The 17,353-nt window shown below is 37.7% G+C and overlaps 1 protein-coding gene across 4 annotated transcripts in view; it reads right to left on the bottom strand.

Annotated features, from left to right (window-relative positions):
* The window catches only part of PDE4D (phosphodiesterase 4D), a 1,582,769-nt gene that overhangs the window by 1,241,318 nt on the left and 324,098 nt on the right, over positions 1-17,353 (bottom strand). For all 4 annotated transcript variants that reach the window (XM_042233629.1, XM_060400411.1, XM_042233630.2 and 1 more), the window contains one exon: positions 15,979-16,113. In XM_042233629.1, the coding sequence (XP_042089563.1) occupies positions 15,979-16,020 (42 nt within the window). In that variant the 5' untranslated portion in view covers positions 16,021-16,113. The remainder of the gene's footprint in view (positions 1-15,978; positions 16,114-17,353) is intronic.

Below are 17,353 nucleotides of genomic sequence, written 5' to 3'. Positions count from 1 at the left end.
TGTATACACAAAATAAAGAGCACTTGATAAGAAAATGAAAATGCTTCAGAAAAAACGATGGAGAGAAACAGATGGTTACATAGATGATATATAATGACATAATAGATGAAATAGCAGATGAGAACTTCTTACTAAATTACAATGGACTGTTTATACAATTCTGAAAAATACATTTATCTGTCTCTTTAGGGTGTTTTATGTTCAGTAATGGAAATAATAAAAGAAAACATTCAGTAGTTTAATTTCAAAGAGGAGGAAAAATCTAGGAAAGCTCAAGTGAAAATAGAAAGCCATGAAAAATAGAAAGCACAACAATCTAATCACAGATATATTTTCAACTCTGGGGATCAAAATATGTACTTGACAACACATTTTAGGCTCATGATTTCTGAAATAAACTATTTCTTAGATGCTGCAAAATCATGCTATCTTTAGCAGCTAAACTATTGTAGAATTTGGAACAAAGGATTATGTATCTGTCAAAGATAGACTCCACATATTGGTATTTGTGAAGGTGTGCATCAGCTGAGTGGAAAGATTAAGCAAGAGTAAAGCACTTGGGATAGACCTAGAGATTAGCATACTAAGTGAGGCCAGTCAGAAAGAGAACAACCAATACCATAGGATATCACCTATATGTGGAATCTAAAAGACAACCGAAGGAATGTATCTATGGAACAGAAGCAGACTCACAGACACAGAGAACAGACTTGTGTTTGCCAAGGGGGAGAGAAGGATTGGGAGTTTGGGATTAGCAGAAGCAAACTAGTATATACAGGATGAATAAACAGCAAGGTCCTACTGTATAACACAAGGAACTATATTCACTATCCTGTGATAAATCATCATGGAAAAGAATATTTAAAAGTATATATATACATATTTAACCGAATTAATTTGTTTTATATCAGAAATTAACACAACATTGTAAATCAACTATACTTAAACAAAAATTTTTTTAAAAAAATAATAAGGTACACAAACCAAACTAGTTTGCTCCTTTGCACACACAGGGAAAGCACAATTGTTTTTAAAGCAAGGAACAAAAACTAAAAACTCGATTCAGTCGATTCCTAAAATTATCTTGTGCAGGGTGTGTAAAGAGAAATACATTGTTTTCAGAGAAAGGACATTGATGAAGACTGTGTTGATCTGAGGTAGAGGAAAGGATTAACTCATCCAAGGAGTGATTTGAATAAAACCTCTTGCTATTCTAAAACTCAAAGGTATTTTATAAAACTGTTTTCTAGGAAGGATGAAAATCTATCCACTCACTTAGGCAAATCTAGTCACTCAAATCTGAAAGACTACTCTAATTAGAAATGAAACATTTGGAAAAACATACTCAAAAGGTCATATGGTCCACATGGTCAATTTACTAACAGAATTGCTATGTTTGCATAGGTGCCATCTTAAAATCTATGTACAGTTATAAGAAAGAAACTAACAATATTCTTCATCCCTATACCCACACAACAGTCTAAAAATCCACTTGTGATTAACAGGTATGCATAGAACTTAAATATTTTAAAATACCTTGACTATTCACTTTTATTATCAAAACCTACATAATTTGGAGGAGATTTTCCTCATATTTTATGCTATTATTTTGAATATTTATATTGCAGGTATATTAAACATAAGTACTAGTTCTTTTTGTACCTTGGTTTGTCCATCTAATACAAATAAAAATGGTACCTATATTACAGAATTTTGGTTTTGAAGATTAACTAAAATGAGTAAATATTAACTAAATATTAACTAAAATGATTAAATATAAAGTATTGGCATTTGGTTGCACTCAATGAATCTTCATTATAAAATATTGTATTACAAAAGTATTTTATAAGGTAATTTGAAACAGCATAGCTTATAGTACTCTGATGGTAGAAAGCAAAGAGGAACTAAAGAACCTCTTGATGAGGGTGAAGGAGGAGAGTGAAAAAGCTGGCTTAAAGCTACATATTAAAAAAACTAAGATCATGGCATCTGACCCCATCACTTCATGGCAAATAGAATGGGAAATGGTGGAAGCAGTGACAGATTTCCTCTTCTTGGGCACTAAAATCACTGTGGATGGTGACTGCAGCCTTGAAATTAGAAGATGATTGCTTCTTGGCAAGAAGGCTATAACAAACCTAGACAGTGTGTTAAAAAGCAAAGACCTCATTTTGCCAATAAAGTGTCCACGTAGTCAAGGCTATGGTTTTTCCAGTGGTCATGTATGGATGTGAGAGCTGGACTGTAAAGAAGGCAGAGCACTGAAGAATTGATGCTTTTGAACTGTGGTGTTAGAAAAGACTCTTGAGAGTCCTTTGGACTGCAAGGAGATCAAACCAGTCAATCCTAAAGGAGATCAACCCTGAAAATTCACTGGAAGGACTTATGCTGAAGCTGAAACTTCAATACTTTGGTCACCTGATGTGAACAGCCAACTCACTGGAAAAGACCCTGATGCTGGGAAAGACTGAAGGCAAAAGAAGAGGGTTACAGAAGATGAGGTGGTTGGATGACATCACCAAGGCAATGGACATGAACTTGGGCAAACTCCAGGAGATGGTGAGGGACAGGAAGTCCTGGTGTGCTACAGTCCATGGGGATGGTAAGAGTTGGACACAGCTGTGCAACTGAACAGTAGCTTAGGCCAAGTATTCCAGTACCAGGATATACACACAAAATGTTTGAATGACTCCAAGTATTGAGACTTCTGCGGACAAACAAAATGAGCAAAGCCCTCTTGCCAGATAATCATATGACATTCAGAGTCCTTCCCAGCATTTCTGGGCATACCTGAATTTGAGGAACTTGTGTGTTGTTTAGTGACTAAGTTGTACTGAACTCTTTTGCAGCCCCGTGGACTATAGTGGGCCAGGCTACTCTTTCATGGGATTTCCCAAGTAAGAATACTGGAATGGGTTGCCATTTCCTTCTCCAGGGAATTTCCAGGATTCAAGGATCAAACCCACATCTCCTGCTTTGGCAAGTGGATTCCTTACAACTGAGCCTTCAGGGAAGCCCAACTTGTGTGTATCGAGGTGGAGTTTGTTGCAGCTCCTTTGAACAACTGTCCCAGTTAGTGTGCCATCACTGTTCCTCCCTGCACTTTTATTCCCTTGTCTCAAGTGTGAATACAGTCTTCTTCTTCTTCCTCACACCCTGGGGTAAAATTGTTACAATCCTGTTGCAATTACAGGCTTAAAGAAAGGGTTGAGGGAAAAAAAAAATAAAAATAAGCAAGGCAAACAAACAAAATCTTTAAACCCCAACAACTCAGTACTCCTAAAGTGGTTTTAACCAGGCCATCTCCACTGCGGGGACCATTGGTAAGTCCCCACGTGCTTCCATGTGTGTCTTTTCCTGCAGGGGCTTTCTCCCATCTTTTTACTCCCCAGAGTCCTCCAGAGCACTGCTCCCTGAATTGTATCTCCCTTGAGTAGCCAGGGGCATGTTAAAAAATTCTCATACTTTATTATGCAAAAGAGGAATGTAACCTTTCTTTCTAACATGTCTGGGGGCCTCCATTCACAATTAAAATTTGTCCCTAAACAAAAGTCTCCTCTATTTTCTTTCACACTACAGAATGCAAAAACATTTGGAGTTTAAAATATAATATTGTTGCCCAACTGCATGTATCTGCCTCCAACGCAGGAGACCTGCGTTCAATCTCTGGGTCGGTAAGATCCCCTGGAGAAGGAAAAGACAACCCATTCCAGCATGCTTGTCTGGGAAATCCCATGGACAGAGGAGCCTGGTGGGCTATAGTCCATGGGGTCACAAAGTCAGACAGGACTTAGCAACTGAACAACAACAAATTAGATTCTGCTGTTTATTGATATACACACAATTGAAAGTGAAAGTATTAGTCACTCAATCATGTCCGACTGTGTAACCCCATGGACTGTAACCCGCCCGAAGCTGGAATAGTTCACTCCAGTAAAGAACTTTTACTTCATATTTTAATTATATTCTTACTGAGTATAGAATGCTAGGTTAACAGTTTTGTATCAGGACATAAAAAGATGCCATTCCTTTGTCTTCTTACCTGCATAGTTTCTGAAAACTTTTAGCTAACTCTCCATACTGCTCTATAAGCATTCTCTTTCTCCTTGATGGGTGTGTCTGCCTCTTGCCAGATTCAGGGTTGGTTGGCTGTTTTACAACTTCAATTCTCCGATGGATTTTTTAAAGTCATGAATGTGTAGTGTGTCTGGATTTTTACTTATTGGAAGGATGGGAATTGCATTCTTTGCAACTTTCTACACCTCTGAGCTTAAACTAGAAGATGGATAGTTCACCTCAGAATTCCTCTATGTTCTAAAGTTACTCTTCTAGGAGTAATAGAAGTAATAGGGGTTTGATGCCTTTTTGGACTCACTGATAATTCAGTACCCTTGGATATTTTTAGTGGAATGAGTATACTCTTGGCTGAGAACTGACCTTGCTTATGCAAGTGAAGTGAAGTCACTCAGTCCTGTCCGACTCTGCGACGCCATGGACCGTAGCCCACCAGGCTCCTCCTCCCATGGGATTCTCCAGGCAAGAGTACTGGAGTGGGTTGCCATTTCCTTCTCCAGGGGATCTTCCTGGCCCAGAGATTGAACCCAGGTCTCCTGCATTGCAGGCAGACGCTTTACTGTCTGAGCTACTAGGGAAGCCCAAAACAATACATCTAAAAAACCATAAAGATTTGATCAGAACTTTGAAATATAGTGATGGAAGACCATCTCATAACCTCCTCAGAAAACACGAGGTCATAAGAAAACTCTATTAGAAATATTTTCACTTATATCTACTCTAAGCCACCTTAGTCAACATCTAACTCCTCCATTTTTTAAGGGGGGTGTTTTTGATTTTCCCTTCTCACCTTAAAAGGTTTTCAGCCTTGTTTTGGAAAGTCAGAACATACAAATGCTTTCTAAATAGACAACAATACTACCCACTGGAGGAGATGCTCCTCTCTGACTGCTTTGCCAATTACTTCATTTATTTTGGGTGAGGAAATAGATTTGAATCACTGCATGAGCAATTCCAAAAAAACAGAATCTTTTATGTCTTCATATGCATACATACTGAAGATTTTTCATTGTTTCCTTAACACCCTTGTTTGCCTTCAAATATCCCTTCAGAGACTATCATTTCTGATATTTAGGTCTCTCTTGATATGATTCATCTTATATTGAAAAGCAATCCTGATGGTAAATTAATGCTATGTAATGGCCTCTTCTAGAAAAATATAAATTGGGCATTTAATATTTTAAAATATAAGGCAAAGATGAAGACCTGTAAAACTTGCTTTTGTTTTAAATGAATTTGTAGAAAAGATGATTTTTGTCATAGAACTGTGGTATTACTGTTTGTTTTTAGTAGTTGTAATACATTTTGTTTTTAATGTTCAGTGAGCCAGAGTCTCTGAAGAGCTTAAATCCCAACCTAGAATGTTAATTCTCTGAACCTCCAGGGTATCATTTGGTGTGCAGCTCTGTGGGGTATGACTGCTGTAGTGCAGTCAAATAGTTGGTGAGGACTTAATAAATACTGTCGACAAACTTAAATTCAGGAGGCTGAGGACTATAACCATGGCCAAATCATGAGTATAGAAGCGCTAACACCAACATAGGAATCCAGACTGCCATAATGGTAAAGGATTTGGGAGGATGACAGTCATGATACTAAGACAGTTTTAAGCTAAATATCTTATTCCCAATCCCTGTGCTAATAATGGGGCTATACCCCCAAATTCCATGTGTGTGGTATATGACCAATGTAGGCAATAGAAGGAACTCGGAAGCAAGTTCAGGGCTCTAACTACATAACCATTAATCATTCTTGGCCTTGACATAAAGGATTTTAATATCCACAACTTAGGGAACCATTTGAACCATCAAGAACAACTTTTTCTAAGATTAAAAGTAAAGGATTTTTGTTAATCTATTTATAATGGACCAATTCTATTTAAAAAGAAAATGCCTAAGGCTTAAAAGACTTGGTACAAAAGCACGGGATACAACTGAGGATCACACAACACTATTTGGGAATGCTTTTTGCTTTGCTGTTTTGGCTTTTTGTTCATTTTTATTTTGCAATGTGTTTTCAATACTGTTTTCTTATTTTACTCTTAAAAAATCATAGTAGATAGTGAGAGCATTTGATAATAATCTAATGATTTATGGTTTTCTCAGCCCCACCAGGATGCAAAGTGGCAAAGCCGAGACTGTCACTCAGGAACTTACGGCCCTTCCCTGGGCTGCCTTTGGAAGCACTGACCTTGGAAAACTATGTAAACACAGTGATCATTTAAACTGAAATCACTTTTTAACCTTCAAAACCCATCCTTATAGATGGCCATTTTAATAATCCAAAATGATATTTAATTTAAAAAATAGAAAACTGCTTTTAGTTAAAACTAAGTGGCCTTCATAAGTAAACCTTTTTTTTTTTCCTGGAGTGATAAACTACTAATAGAAAACTTCACCAAATTAGTACATTTTTTTTTACAATTTCACTTTGTTATAGAGCAATACTATCTGTAGGAGTCATTCGTTAATATTCATCATCAACTCAACAAAACTTCTCTCCATTTTTATGTATCTTTGATGTTTACATTATTAAGTACAATATATGCAATTATTTCTTGGATATAATCATTCAGAATTCAACTCCAACTTGCAATTGCCCAAAAATGAAATAGCAAACACATCACATTATCAGGAAAAAAAAAAAATAAGTGGAGGTTTATTCCAAGGCAACCATGTAATGATTGACTCTGGCCACTAAAATTGTCATGCTATTGATTTTGCAGCAAATGGTGGCTGATCAGCCCCTATTCTTTGAGACCTTTTCTCCATACTCACATTCACTTAGACTTGGCTATTCTTGTGCTATTGTTGATTACCCAAGAAAAATTCTTTTTAACCACTCGAATATAATCTATGTTTCTGCAACAATGAGTATAATTGACAATCATGGCACATTATTCACGGTTTAAAATATCCTGCCGAAGAAGATACCCAGGATGCAAAGAACAAGTGCACCGGAGCGTAAGAGAGATAACTTCAGCATCCATGGGAAGAATTAAGGGTTAAAGTGGGACAGGCTTGGCTGGTCAGAGTGGGGTGGGGAGATGAAATAATAAAAAGAAAATTACTAAAGTTATAAATTCAGTTGTCAAATATGCTCTGTAAGAGTAGAGATCATATGTATCTTACTGACCGTTGGATACCCAGAGGCTAGCAAGCACAGTTTCTAACACACGGTAGCATTCAAAAAAGATTTTTTGAATTTTGTACAGGAAGAGCATAAGCAGGAAGGCAAGATTAATGGCCAAAGAAATGGAACCTCTGAAACTACAAGATCTCATTTCAGTTTATTGCTAATAAAGACACAAACAAGAATATTATTTTGGTTTGGCTTTGTATTTTGCATTTTTCAGAGCATCTTTACCAATAGTATCTTCTCTGACCTTTGGACTTAAAGAGAGACCATAGATAAAAATCCAGCTTCCATATACTTAACTTCATCAGGATTCTAAGCTGCTATAATTCTGTCAGTCTCATACCTTAGGTAGTAAGGGATACAGCAGAGAAAGGGGGCCAGTCTGGAAAGAGATCCATTATTTTTTATTTTAACCATAAAACCCCCAGATCAGTCTTACAGAGTAATGGTGAGGAACAATAAATGTAGACGTCTCTGAAGTGCCCTAACAAATGTATCATCCTTTCCAAATTTCTTTTTTTTCAGTCTCCTCTCCTCAAGTAGGCACCAACAGAATGAAATGGTATATTTCTCAGTTTAGTTCAGTTCAGTTCAGTCGCTCAGTCGTGTCCGACTCTTTGCAACCCCATGAATTGCAGCACGCCAGGCCTCCCTGTCCATCACCATCTCCCGGAGTTCACTCAGACTCACGTCCATCAAGTCAGTGATGCCATCCAGCCATCTCATCCTCTGTCGTCCCCTTCTCCTCCTGCCCACATTCCCTCCCAGCATCAAAGTCTTTTCCAATGAGTCAACTCTTCACATGAGGTGTCCAAAGTACTGGAGTTTCAGCATTAGCATCATTTCTTCCAAAAAACACCCAGGGCTGATCTCCTTCAGAATGGACTGGTTGGATCTCCTTGCAGTCCAAGAGACTCTCAAGAGTCTTCTCCAACACCACACAGTTCAAAAGCATCAATTCTTTGGCCCTCAGCCTTCTTCACAGTCCAACTCTCACATCCATACATGACCACTGGAAAAACCATAGCCTTGACTAGACGGACTTTAGTCGCCAAAGTAATGTCTCTGCTTTTGAATATACTATCTAGGTTGCTCATAACCTTTCTTCCATGGAGTAAGCGTCTTTTAATTTCATGGCTGCAATCACCATCTGCAGTGATTGTGGAGCCCAAAAAAATAAAGTCTGACACTGTTTCTACTGTTTCCCCATCTATTTCCCATTAAGTGATGGGACCAGATGCCATGGTCTTCGTTTTCTGAATGTTGAGCTTTAAGCCAACTTTTTCACTCTCCTCTTTCACTTTCATCAAGAGGCTTTTTAGTTCCTCTTCACTTTCTGCCAGAAGGGTGGTATCATCTGCATATCTGAGGTTATTGATATTTCTCCTGGCAATCTTGATTCCAGCTTGCGTTTCTTCCAGTCCAGCGTTTCTCATGATGTACTCTGCATATAAGTTAAATAAGCAGAGTAACAATATACAGCCTTGACATACTCCTTTTCCTATTTGGAACCAGTCTGTTGTTCCATGTCCAGTTCTAACTGTTCCTTCCTGACCTGCATACAGATTTCTCAAGAGGCAGGTCAGGTGGTCTGTATTCCCATCTCTTTCAGAATTTTCCACAGTTTATTGTGATTCACACAGTCAAAGGCTTTGGCATAGTCAATAAAGCAGAAATAGATGTTTTTCTGGAACTCTCTTGCTCATTCCATGATCCAGCGGATGTTGGCAATTTGATCTCTGGTTCCTCTGCCTTTTCTAAGACCAGATTGAACATCTGGAAGTTCACGGTTCACATATTGCTGAAGCCTGGCTTGGAGAATTTTGAGCATTACTTTACTAGCATGTGAGATGAGTGCAGTTGTGCGGTAGTTTGAGCATTCTTTGGCATTGCCTTTCTTTGGGATTGGAATGAAAACTGACCTTTTCCAGTCCTGTGGCCACTGCTGAGTTTTCCAAATTTGCTGGCATATTGAGTGCAGTTAGGGCCATTAAAAGAGCAGTTGCCTCCCAAAATTCAGCAGTGCAAAAACACAACTGGAAAAAAAATTTTTTTAAGTAAAAGATAACTTTGATGTACAATTGTTGGACATCTGAAGTCTTTTGCGACAAGAGAAAGAAAGATGGCAATGATGACCCTGTATGCAAGATAGCAAAAAAGACACAGATGTGTAGAGCGGACTTTTGGACTCAGAGGGAGAGGGAGAGGGTGGGATGATTTGGAAGAATGGCATTGAAACATGTATACTATCATGTAAGAAACGAATCGCCAGTCCATGTCCAATGCAGGATACAGCATGCTTGGGGCTGGTGCACGGGGATGACCCAGAGAGATGTTATGGGGAGGGAAGTGGGAGGGAGGTTCATGTTTGGTAATGCATGTACACCCATGGTGGATTCATGTCAATGTATGACAAAACTAATACAGTATTGTAAAGTAAAATAAAGTAAAAATAAAAATTAAAAAAAAAAAGAAATGATCTAGGAAGCCTCTGGACATATTTCATCAAGTGGGCTCCTGGCTCCTGGTATCCAAACTGGGAAGCCCATTTCTAAGGGCTTTAAATTCAGATGCTAAGTAGTTCCTAGATACTCTGTGCTCTCCAAACAGCAGCACAGGATTTGTTTTCAGTTTTGAACAAACACAACAATTCTATCAAAAAATATAGGGAACGTCAATTAAAAGACATCTGGTGAGTGATAATTTTATTCAAGTGTGGAGCATCTAAAAGAATCCTAAGTCAGAGGACAGTTTCATCAAGAAACCAATCAATCCAGTTGAGCATAAGATACTGTGAGTCTCTCCAAACTGGTAAGAAGAAAATGATTCAGGGTACTAGGAAATTGAGCACTTAATGTAAATTACTATAAGATATATTATAATTTAATACATAAGAGAGTTGATTAATGAAGAAAAATATATATCCAGTTCATTCTCTAGGTGAAAAGATTTATAAAAATTCATAAGTTCAGAGAATGCCAGTAGAGATATTATAAGGAAATGTACTTCAGAGTTTTCCAAAAAAATAACTTAAAAATGCACTATCACTATAGGAATTCTATGTGCCTCTCCCCTCATCTGTATCTTTACTTTTTACTTCTGGTGAGTATAATGGCAGAGGCATTAATAGAACTGGGGCTCAGATAATCAGGTCTGAAATTTACAAACCTCTAAAATGTTAGGTCAAATGGTAAGCCCACTGGAAGGAGAAGGAACTTTGGAGATTTATGTTACTGGATTGGATATTGAGAACAAAAAATATAAAATAAGCAAAATGGAAATAGTAAAGGGAGGAAATATATTTTTGAGTAAAATTAAAATTATCCCCTAAGATCTATGAATTACTGATTAGAACCTCAGAAATCATCACTGAGTACCCACAACATAAAATCTAGAAAATAGGAAATGAAGAAAAACATGTTAACTGCATAATTTTCAGTGTTGTCTAGTTGAGAGAACATGTGGACTCTAGAATATCGGTTGCGAATCTTTAGGCATAAATATACAGTGACTTATTAAAATCATCCCTTAAAAAATAAAAAATAAACAAATAAATAATAAACCAAACTCATTGTTATGGACTAAATGCTGTGCCCTCCAAATTTCATATTTGAAATCCTAACTACCAATGTAATGATTTTGGAGGTGTGGCCTTTGGGAGTAATTAGGATTAGATAAGGTTATGAGGTGGGGTCCTAATGATAGGATTAGTACACTTATAAGGAGAGACACCAGAGAGCTTGCTCCCTCTTCCTCTCATGTGAGGACACAGTGAGAAGGCCAGGAAGAAAGCTCTCACTAGGAACCAAATTAGCCAGCTCCTTGATCCTAGACTTCAGCCTCCAAAACTGTGAGAAATAAAATTCTCTTGTTTAAGCCACCCAGTCCACAGTATTTTGTGATGGCAGCCTGAGCTGATAATATACTCTTCGCCCCAATTCTTGGGAATTTACTTGGAAACTGATTTTCAATTCAGTTTATGAATGGGTACAACATGACCAGAATCCATGTAACTGATTGGAAATAGAACTCTCACCTAGTATAACCACCCATTTTATGCCTGAATCTTTAACATGATATAGGTATTGCCTAACTGGTCTTGGAAGCTATACTTGAACCCCTTTCATGAGAGGAACTGGCTTCATTTCCAAGCATTTCCATTTGATCCATTTCTGCCCTATAGCTATAAAAAAGCATCTGCAAACCTCAACATAGAATTTATCAAACAACTATTACGTGATTTCACCTCAGTATGATTTTTTTTCTAACTTACAGATACAGACACTAAGGCTCAAAAAAATTAAGTAATCTCCTAATAATCAGATCTTTAAGCATCAGTGGATCTGGGGATTGATTCCACATCTCTGAACTCAACAACTATTTTCTTTTCACCATACCAGTGATCTCTAAACTATATTGATTTTGAAAACAGATGACATTAAAAAGTAAGTATAAATATAAATACTTATATATTCCTTTTGAAGCCCACTTTGGAGATTGCTGTACTTTATCACATTAGCTCCCTTGTACTCGAGAGACAATAAAAAGCTAGATCAGTGAAAGTATATTCATATTGAAAAATGCCGGAACCTAACATTCGGAAACAATGATTATTATTCTGAAAGCAAAGACTAGTAAATCTACTACTTTAAAGATAATTTTCAACAGAACTACAAGCTTCAAGTGTTAAATTTTTAACCTTAGGAGAGTCATACTGTACTAATATTTCATTGGAGAAATGTCAAGGAAAACTTGAATCACAGAACTGATGCTGGGGTCACTGTAAATGGCTCCTTTCCTTTCGTAACCAATGGATTAAAAGAGTCAATAGAGTTAACTCAGGTCACTAATGGGGTGGGGTATAGTCTTGACTACTGTAGCAAAGCTGGTGCACTGGGATGACCCAGAGGGATGGTACGGGGAGGGAGAAGGGAAGGGGGTTCAGGATGGGGAACACGTGTATACCTGTGGCAGATTCATGTTGATGTATAGCAAAACCAATATAATATTGTAAAGTAATTAACCTTCAATTAAAATAAATAAATTTATATCCAAAAAAATAAATGAAAACAGAGTTGTTACTATAAGCATCTTTATAAAATTTTCTAACATATTCTAAAACTAAGATCATGGCATCTGATCCCATCACTTCATGGGAAATCGATGGGGAAACAGTGGAAACAGTGGCTGACTTTATTTTGGGGGGCTCCAAATCACTGCAGATGGTGATTGCAGCCATGAAATTAAAAGACTCTTACTCCTTGGAAGGAAAGTTATGACCAACCTAGACAGCATATTAAAAAGCAGAGACATTACTTTGCCAACAAAGGTCCATCTGGTCAAGGCTATGGTTTTTCCAGTGGTCATGTATGGATGTGAGAGTTGGACTGTGAAGAAAGCTGAGTGCCGAAGAATTGATGCTTTTGAACTGTGGTGTTGGAGAAGACTCTTGAGAGTCCCTTGGACTACAAGGAGATCCAACCAGTCCATCCTAAAGGAAATCAGTCCTGGGTGTTCATTGGAGGGACTGATGTTGAAGCTGAAACTGCAATACTTTGGCCACCTGATGCGAGGAGCTGACTCATTTGAAAAGACCCTGATGCCGGGAAAGATTGAAGGTAGGAAAAGGGGGCAACAGAGGATGAGATGGTTGGATGGCATCACCGACTCAGTGGACATGGGTTTGTGTGGGCTCTGGGAGTTTGTGTTGGACAGGGAGGCCTGGCATGCTGCGGTTCATGGGGTCGCAAAGAGTCGGACACGACTGAGCAACTGAACTCAACTGAACTCTGTTAACTATTCTCTTTCTGTCCTAAATTGCTATGCTTTGCAGGTAGCAGGAGAAAAAAATCCTAGATGTCTACAACTAAATGCTGCTCCAGAGTAAATTAAAAGGCACCATGTAAACATATTGAGGCAGGAGAAGGCCTGTTTTAAAGAGACATTCGTTGATCTATTACAATTCAGAATAGTAAGTAAAAATTAAACCTTTTTTCTACGTGGGATTTTCCTGCTGTGAAACTTATAAGAGAATAATAACTCACTAAGCCTCACTTTTCCAATCATTATTTTGAGATAGAATGGTTTTACACTAAAATGTAAAGTTCTGTAATTACCATGTAAGTGTCACTTGTTCAGTCCCATTAAAGCAAAAGTCAGACAAGCAAGGATTGTCCCTAGATTCAACAGATGACAAAGACACTTCCTGAGGTTAACAACACAGAGAGAAATCTGAGCTATGCCCTTGATATATGGACAAAGAACCAAAACCGGGGGGAAAATGTGGCCTTAAGCACCCTAAGAGGGATAAAACTCAAAGCAGTCATATAAGAACTTTAATTATATTTGCAAAAATAAAATGCCAGTCCAATAAGGGATGGCTTGAAAACTTTAAAAAGAGATAAGTCCCTCATACCACAAAACTTGTAGGAGAATCTTCTCCTTGTCATAGCCACTGGGATCATGTCTCACTTTTGCACTGTCCAATGTCCAGTTCCTCCCTTTTGTATCTACTACTACTATAACTTATCCTCCCAAACTAGCAAAATGTTAGTTAAAGTGGTTTGCTTATATTCTTATATTTAACATTTTTAATGCATCCCTTCCAAATAAACGAAGAATTCAGAGCATTCACCATTAAAATGGACACTGCACCAGGTCTTCAAAGAGAGGAGAAAAATATGAACACTGCTTCAAGTGCTCAAGAACAAATCAGGTGACTGTCATAAATAAAGATGGTCTTTTATTCCCTCCCATTTCGTGCACCTTAGGTTTTCACAATGACAGATACAAGATACACACAGACATGCAGGGAGGAGCAGAGGCCATTTTCAACACTTAGAACATTCCCTTTTATTTTCAAATGTCATAATGCCAAAGAAAAACATTCTCGGATCCAAAGTCAAATTAATTCTTTAAAACTTCCTCACCAAAAATGGGAGATATCTAAGTGTACAATTTTGAACCCTGTTATGGCAAAGACTTAAGAAGCAGGCATGACATTCTTAAGCCAGTGCAAACTAAACTTTAAAAATTCTAAAGGGACAAGTTTTTACTAGGCAAAGAGTCTGGCTCTTTTCTCTGATAACACTAGTCTCTTGCTCAGAGTCATTTAATTAAGTGGAAGCACTTTCTTTATGCCAGTGGGTTTTCAAGAAGCTAAGAAGCAGTGAAATGAGAGCTCTACTGTTCACATTTGGACAAATGTAGGCAACTCAGATTCTCTTAATCTTGGAAGCATGAGCCTTTCCACCAAGATGAAAATTTTTGCATTAAGCAAATATAAATAGGAAATCTCCTAGCATCATTAAGTACTCAGAGTTCATTAAAGTCACGGTTCAATTAATCATTTGCTTTTAGAATATTTTCCTCCAAAGAACAGGGAAATGTTTAACAATAAATTTTAAATTATCCAAAATATTCTCTTTGGCCTTTATGCATTTTCTTCATGTAGCATGTCTCTGAAATTTAATAAAAGAAAGAAGTACTATGTGAATGGATTGCTTTCAAATTTAACTTAAGAAAAACTCAGTAACAGGAAGATGTTTTTGCAGTTTGGTAATTTGTATGCAGGTCACCTTCTATCTCAATGAGAAAATGTGTGATAATAGAAGGAATTCCAGGCTCCATGCCACGGCCCTTGATTTTACATAATAATCCATAGATGTGAACACCAAAATAAAAAAAGGAATCTGGACATTCCCTCAGAGTTTGTTGAATTTCCTTTGTTGGTTATTAAACAAAGTTACTACTCAGTCCCAAAACAGGCACACTTCTGGGTACATCCTTATTTGTTTTTAAAAACCCTACTGGGCACTATACTTGCTTCTCCATTATTCCTGAATCGCTCACCCTTAAAAGCTGGATGGTAATTAATTCTATAGAAAGAATTAACGATGGCCTTGGGCCATCACCAAGAATCACTGGTTGTAACACAAAAGCATTCTGTACTAAGAAATGTGTTTGCATTTGTGGTTTTTCTGATGCCTTCAAATGAATGTTCCTACGTCATAACTACATCTGTTTGGATGCCTTTTTCCCCCTTGGGTAAATGAACAAAGGGATATGTTCTTAGAGTTTGCCTGATGGAAATTAACAGTCCACTTTCATCCTTGCCTTGTGTAGCTTTCTTTGAGTTGCTCTGTTTCCTCATGCTTTCTTTCATAAACTAGTAGAAATCTAAAAATTATCACTAATTTGGTACCTTGAGAACACTAAGTGAATAAGACAATCTCCATCAAAAATAAAACAAAAAATTAAAGGAGGAGAGAGATTAGAGACATACTCCAGGGTAGAAAACTCATGGAAGTGATGACCCACTGATTAAGTGTTCACATTTTTCATCAAGTACATGAACTTGCAGAATGTGATTGATTGAAGTACCCTGTAATGTAAGTTCAATTTACCCTTTTGGACTTGCCTGGGAAGTTTGCTATTCAAGACATAAATTTCTTCAGTTTCAACTTTTTATATTTTATGCATACTTCTAAAAATCAGGGTGTCCGATATCTTGCCAGTGGGCATATACAAATGAATGGTAAGGCATATAAACTGGCTGAAAGAGAATTCCCATCAAATGTCAACCAGGCCACTGAGACAAACAAGTCTTCATTTGTTAATAAGCTATGTACTATTAGAGAACTGAAAGTCAACCAAGGGTTTCTCACGAGTCTGATCATGAAAGCACAGTATTAAAATCCAAAAGAAAACAGCAAAAAGTTGTGGGTACACAGTTTTAGAAAATAAATGAAAACAAAAGGTACTTACACTTTTGCTCCGGGAAAGCAAATCACAGGTATTTCTTTTCATGGTGGTGCTTTAAGTAATTCAAACAGGCAATAGTTGTTTCCAATGTCACTGCTCTCACTGCAACAATTATCCACTCAAAAGCCAATTGGCATTCTGAAGAGAAAGGCAAGGAAATGTTTAATCAAGTATATGAGTTACACATGCACTTTGAAATGCTGTCTTAGAGTGGGACAGTAATTCTTCAATTATTCATCAAAACAGGCTAAAATGGTGCCGTGTCTAAGCCGTAAAAGTACACACAAGCAACATTTCCAAAACAGCTTTTGTTAAATGTAAGTGAGAGATTTCAGGCACCATCTGCTTTTCATTAAATATTTACGTCTACATTTCTAGTGGCTGAAAAAAAAATAGGTATGGTAGTCACAACCTAAAGTTACACGTATGAAATGAAGATGCATACTGACTTGCGTATGTCCTGATTCTGGCTGGTACAGCTAGGGACTCCTCAATTTTCCTGCTAGGGATCGCTAAAGTAGCTTTGTTCACTGCTGGAATCTTACCCGCATCTGAAAGCCCTCTGACCACGGCATCATGGCCTCTTGTTACACTAGCAATAATCTACAGTACATGGAAGACATCCCAGTGGCTCTACAGTGAATTAGTGACCTCCCTACCCATTCAATTTAAAGAGGTTCCAAGGAATGCTTGAGAGAAATTGTTTACCTAGTCAAGCAGCAACTATTATCTTAAGAATATTCTACAGCAGCTGCCACAAGAAAGATATGATAGCCACATTGCCTACTCTTCACTTCCACTAAGAAGATGATTCTGCGTTTTGAGCTTTGAAGAAAGAGCAAAGAGAATAGTTAAATGCATTGTGTTCCCTTTCTGACATTCAGCTATATCTGGACATAGCTTAGAAGCTCATAGGGTGTATTGGTATGTAGGCTGAAGTGCCTTTCGGGAAAGAAGCTCCCGTAAGTGAAAGAGGATGAGGCAGACAGTCCTGACCAAACCACAAGAACTCTGACATTATAGGTATAGACTGATTCCAACCACAGCATGTAGTTCTATCACTTAGATTTGTTCTAAGCTTCTCAGAAGACTTATGTCTGAGGGTGAATGAAAAGAGTAACAGTGAGCAAGGTCTGAAGGAGTTTGTTTTGCTCAAATGGCCGAAAAATATCAAAGGGTGGTATAGTGTGAATTATACACTCAAAAAATAATCAAAACAAAAAACCATATGTGCTTTAAAAAAAAACATATAAAACGAAAGGAGAGAGGACTCCAGGGTGCACAGTCTATGTGGGCCTCTGGGCGGAGGCCAGCTCGCAGCAGCAGGAGAACCCAGCCAACCCCACACCAGCGGACAGGTTCCTTCACTTGACTACCT

The sequence above is a fragment of the Ovis aries genome, chromosome 16 (genome assembly GCF_016772045.2).
Source record: "Ovis aries strain OAR_USU_Benz2616 breed Rambouillet chromosome 16, ARS-UI_Ramb_v3.0, whole genome shotgun sequence".
In the NCBI taxonomy this organism is placed as follows: domain Eukaryota; kingdom Metazoa; phylum Chordata; class Mammalia; order Artiodactyla; family Bovidae; genus Ovis; species Ovis aries.
The sequence above is the reverse complement of the archived record's forward strand: the minus strand, read 5'-3'. Positions and strand labels throughout refer to the sequence as shown.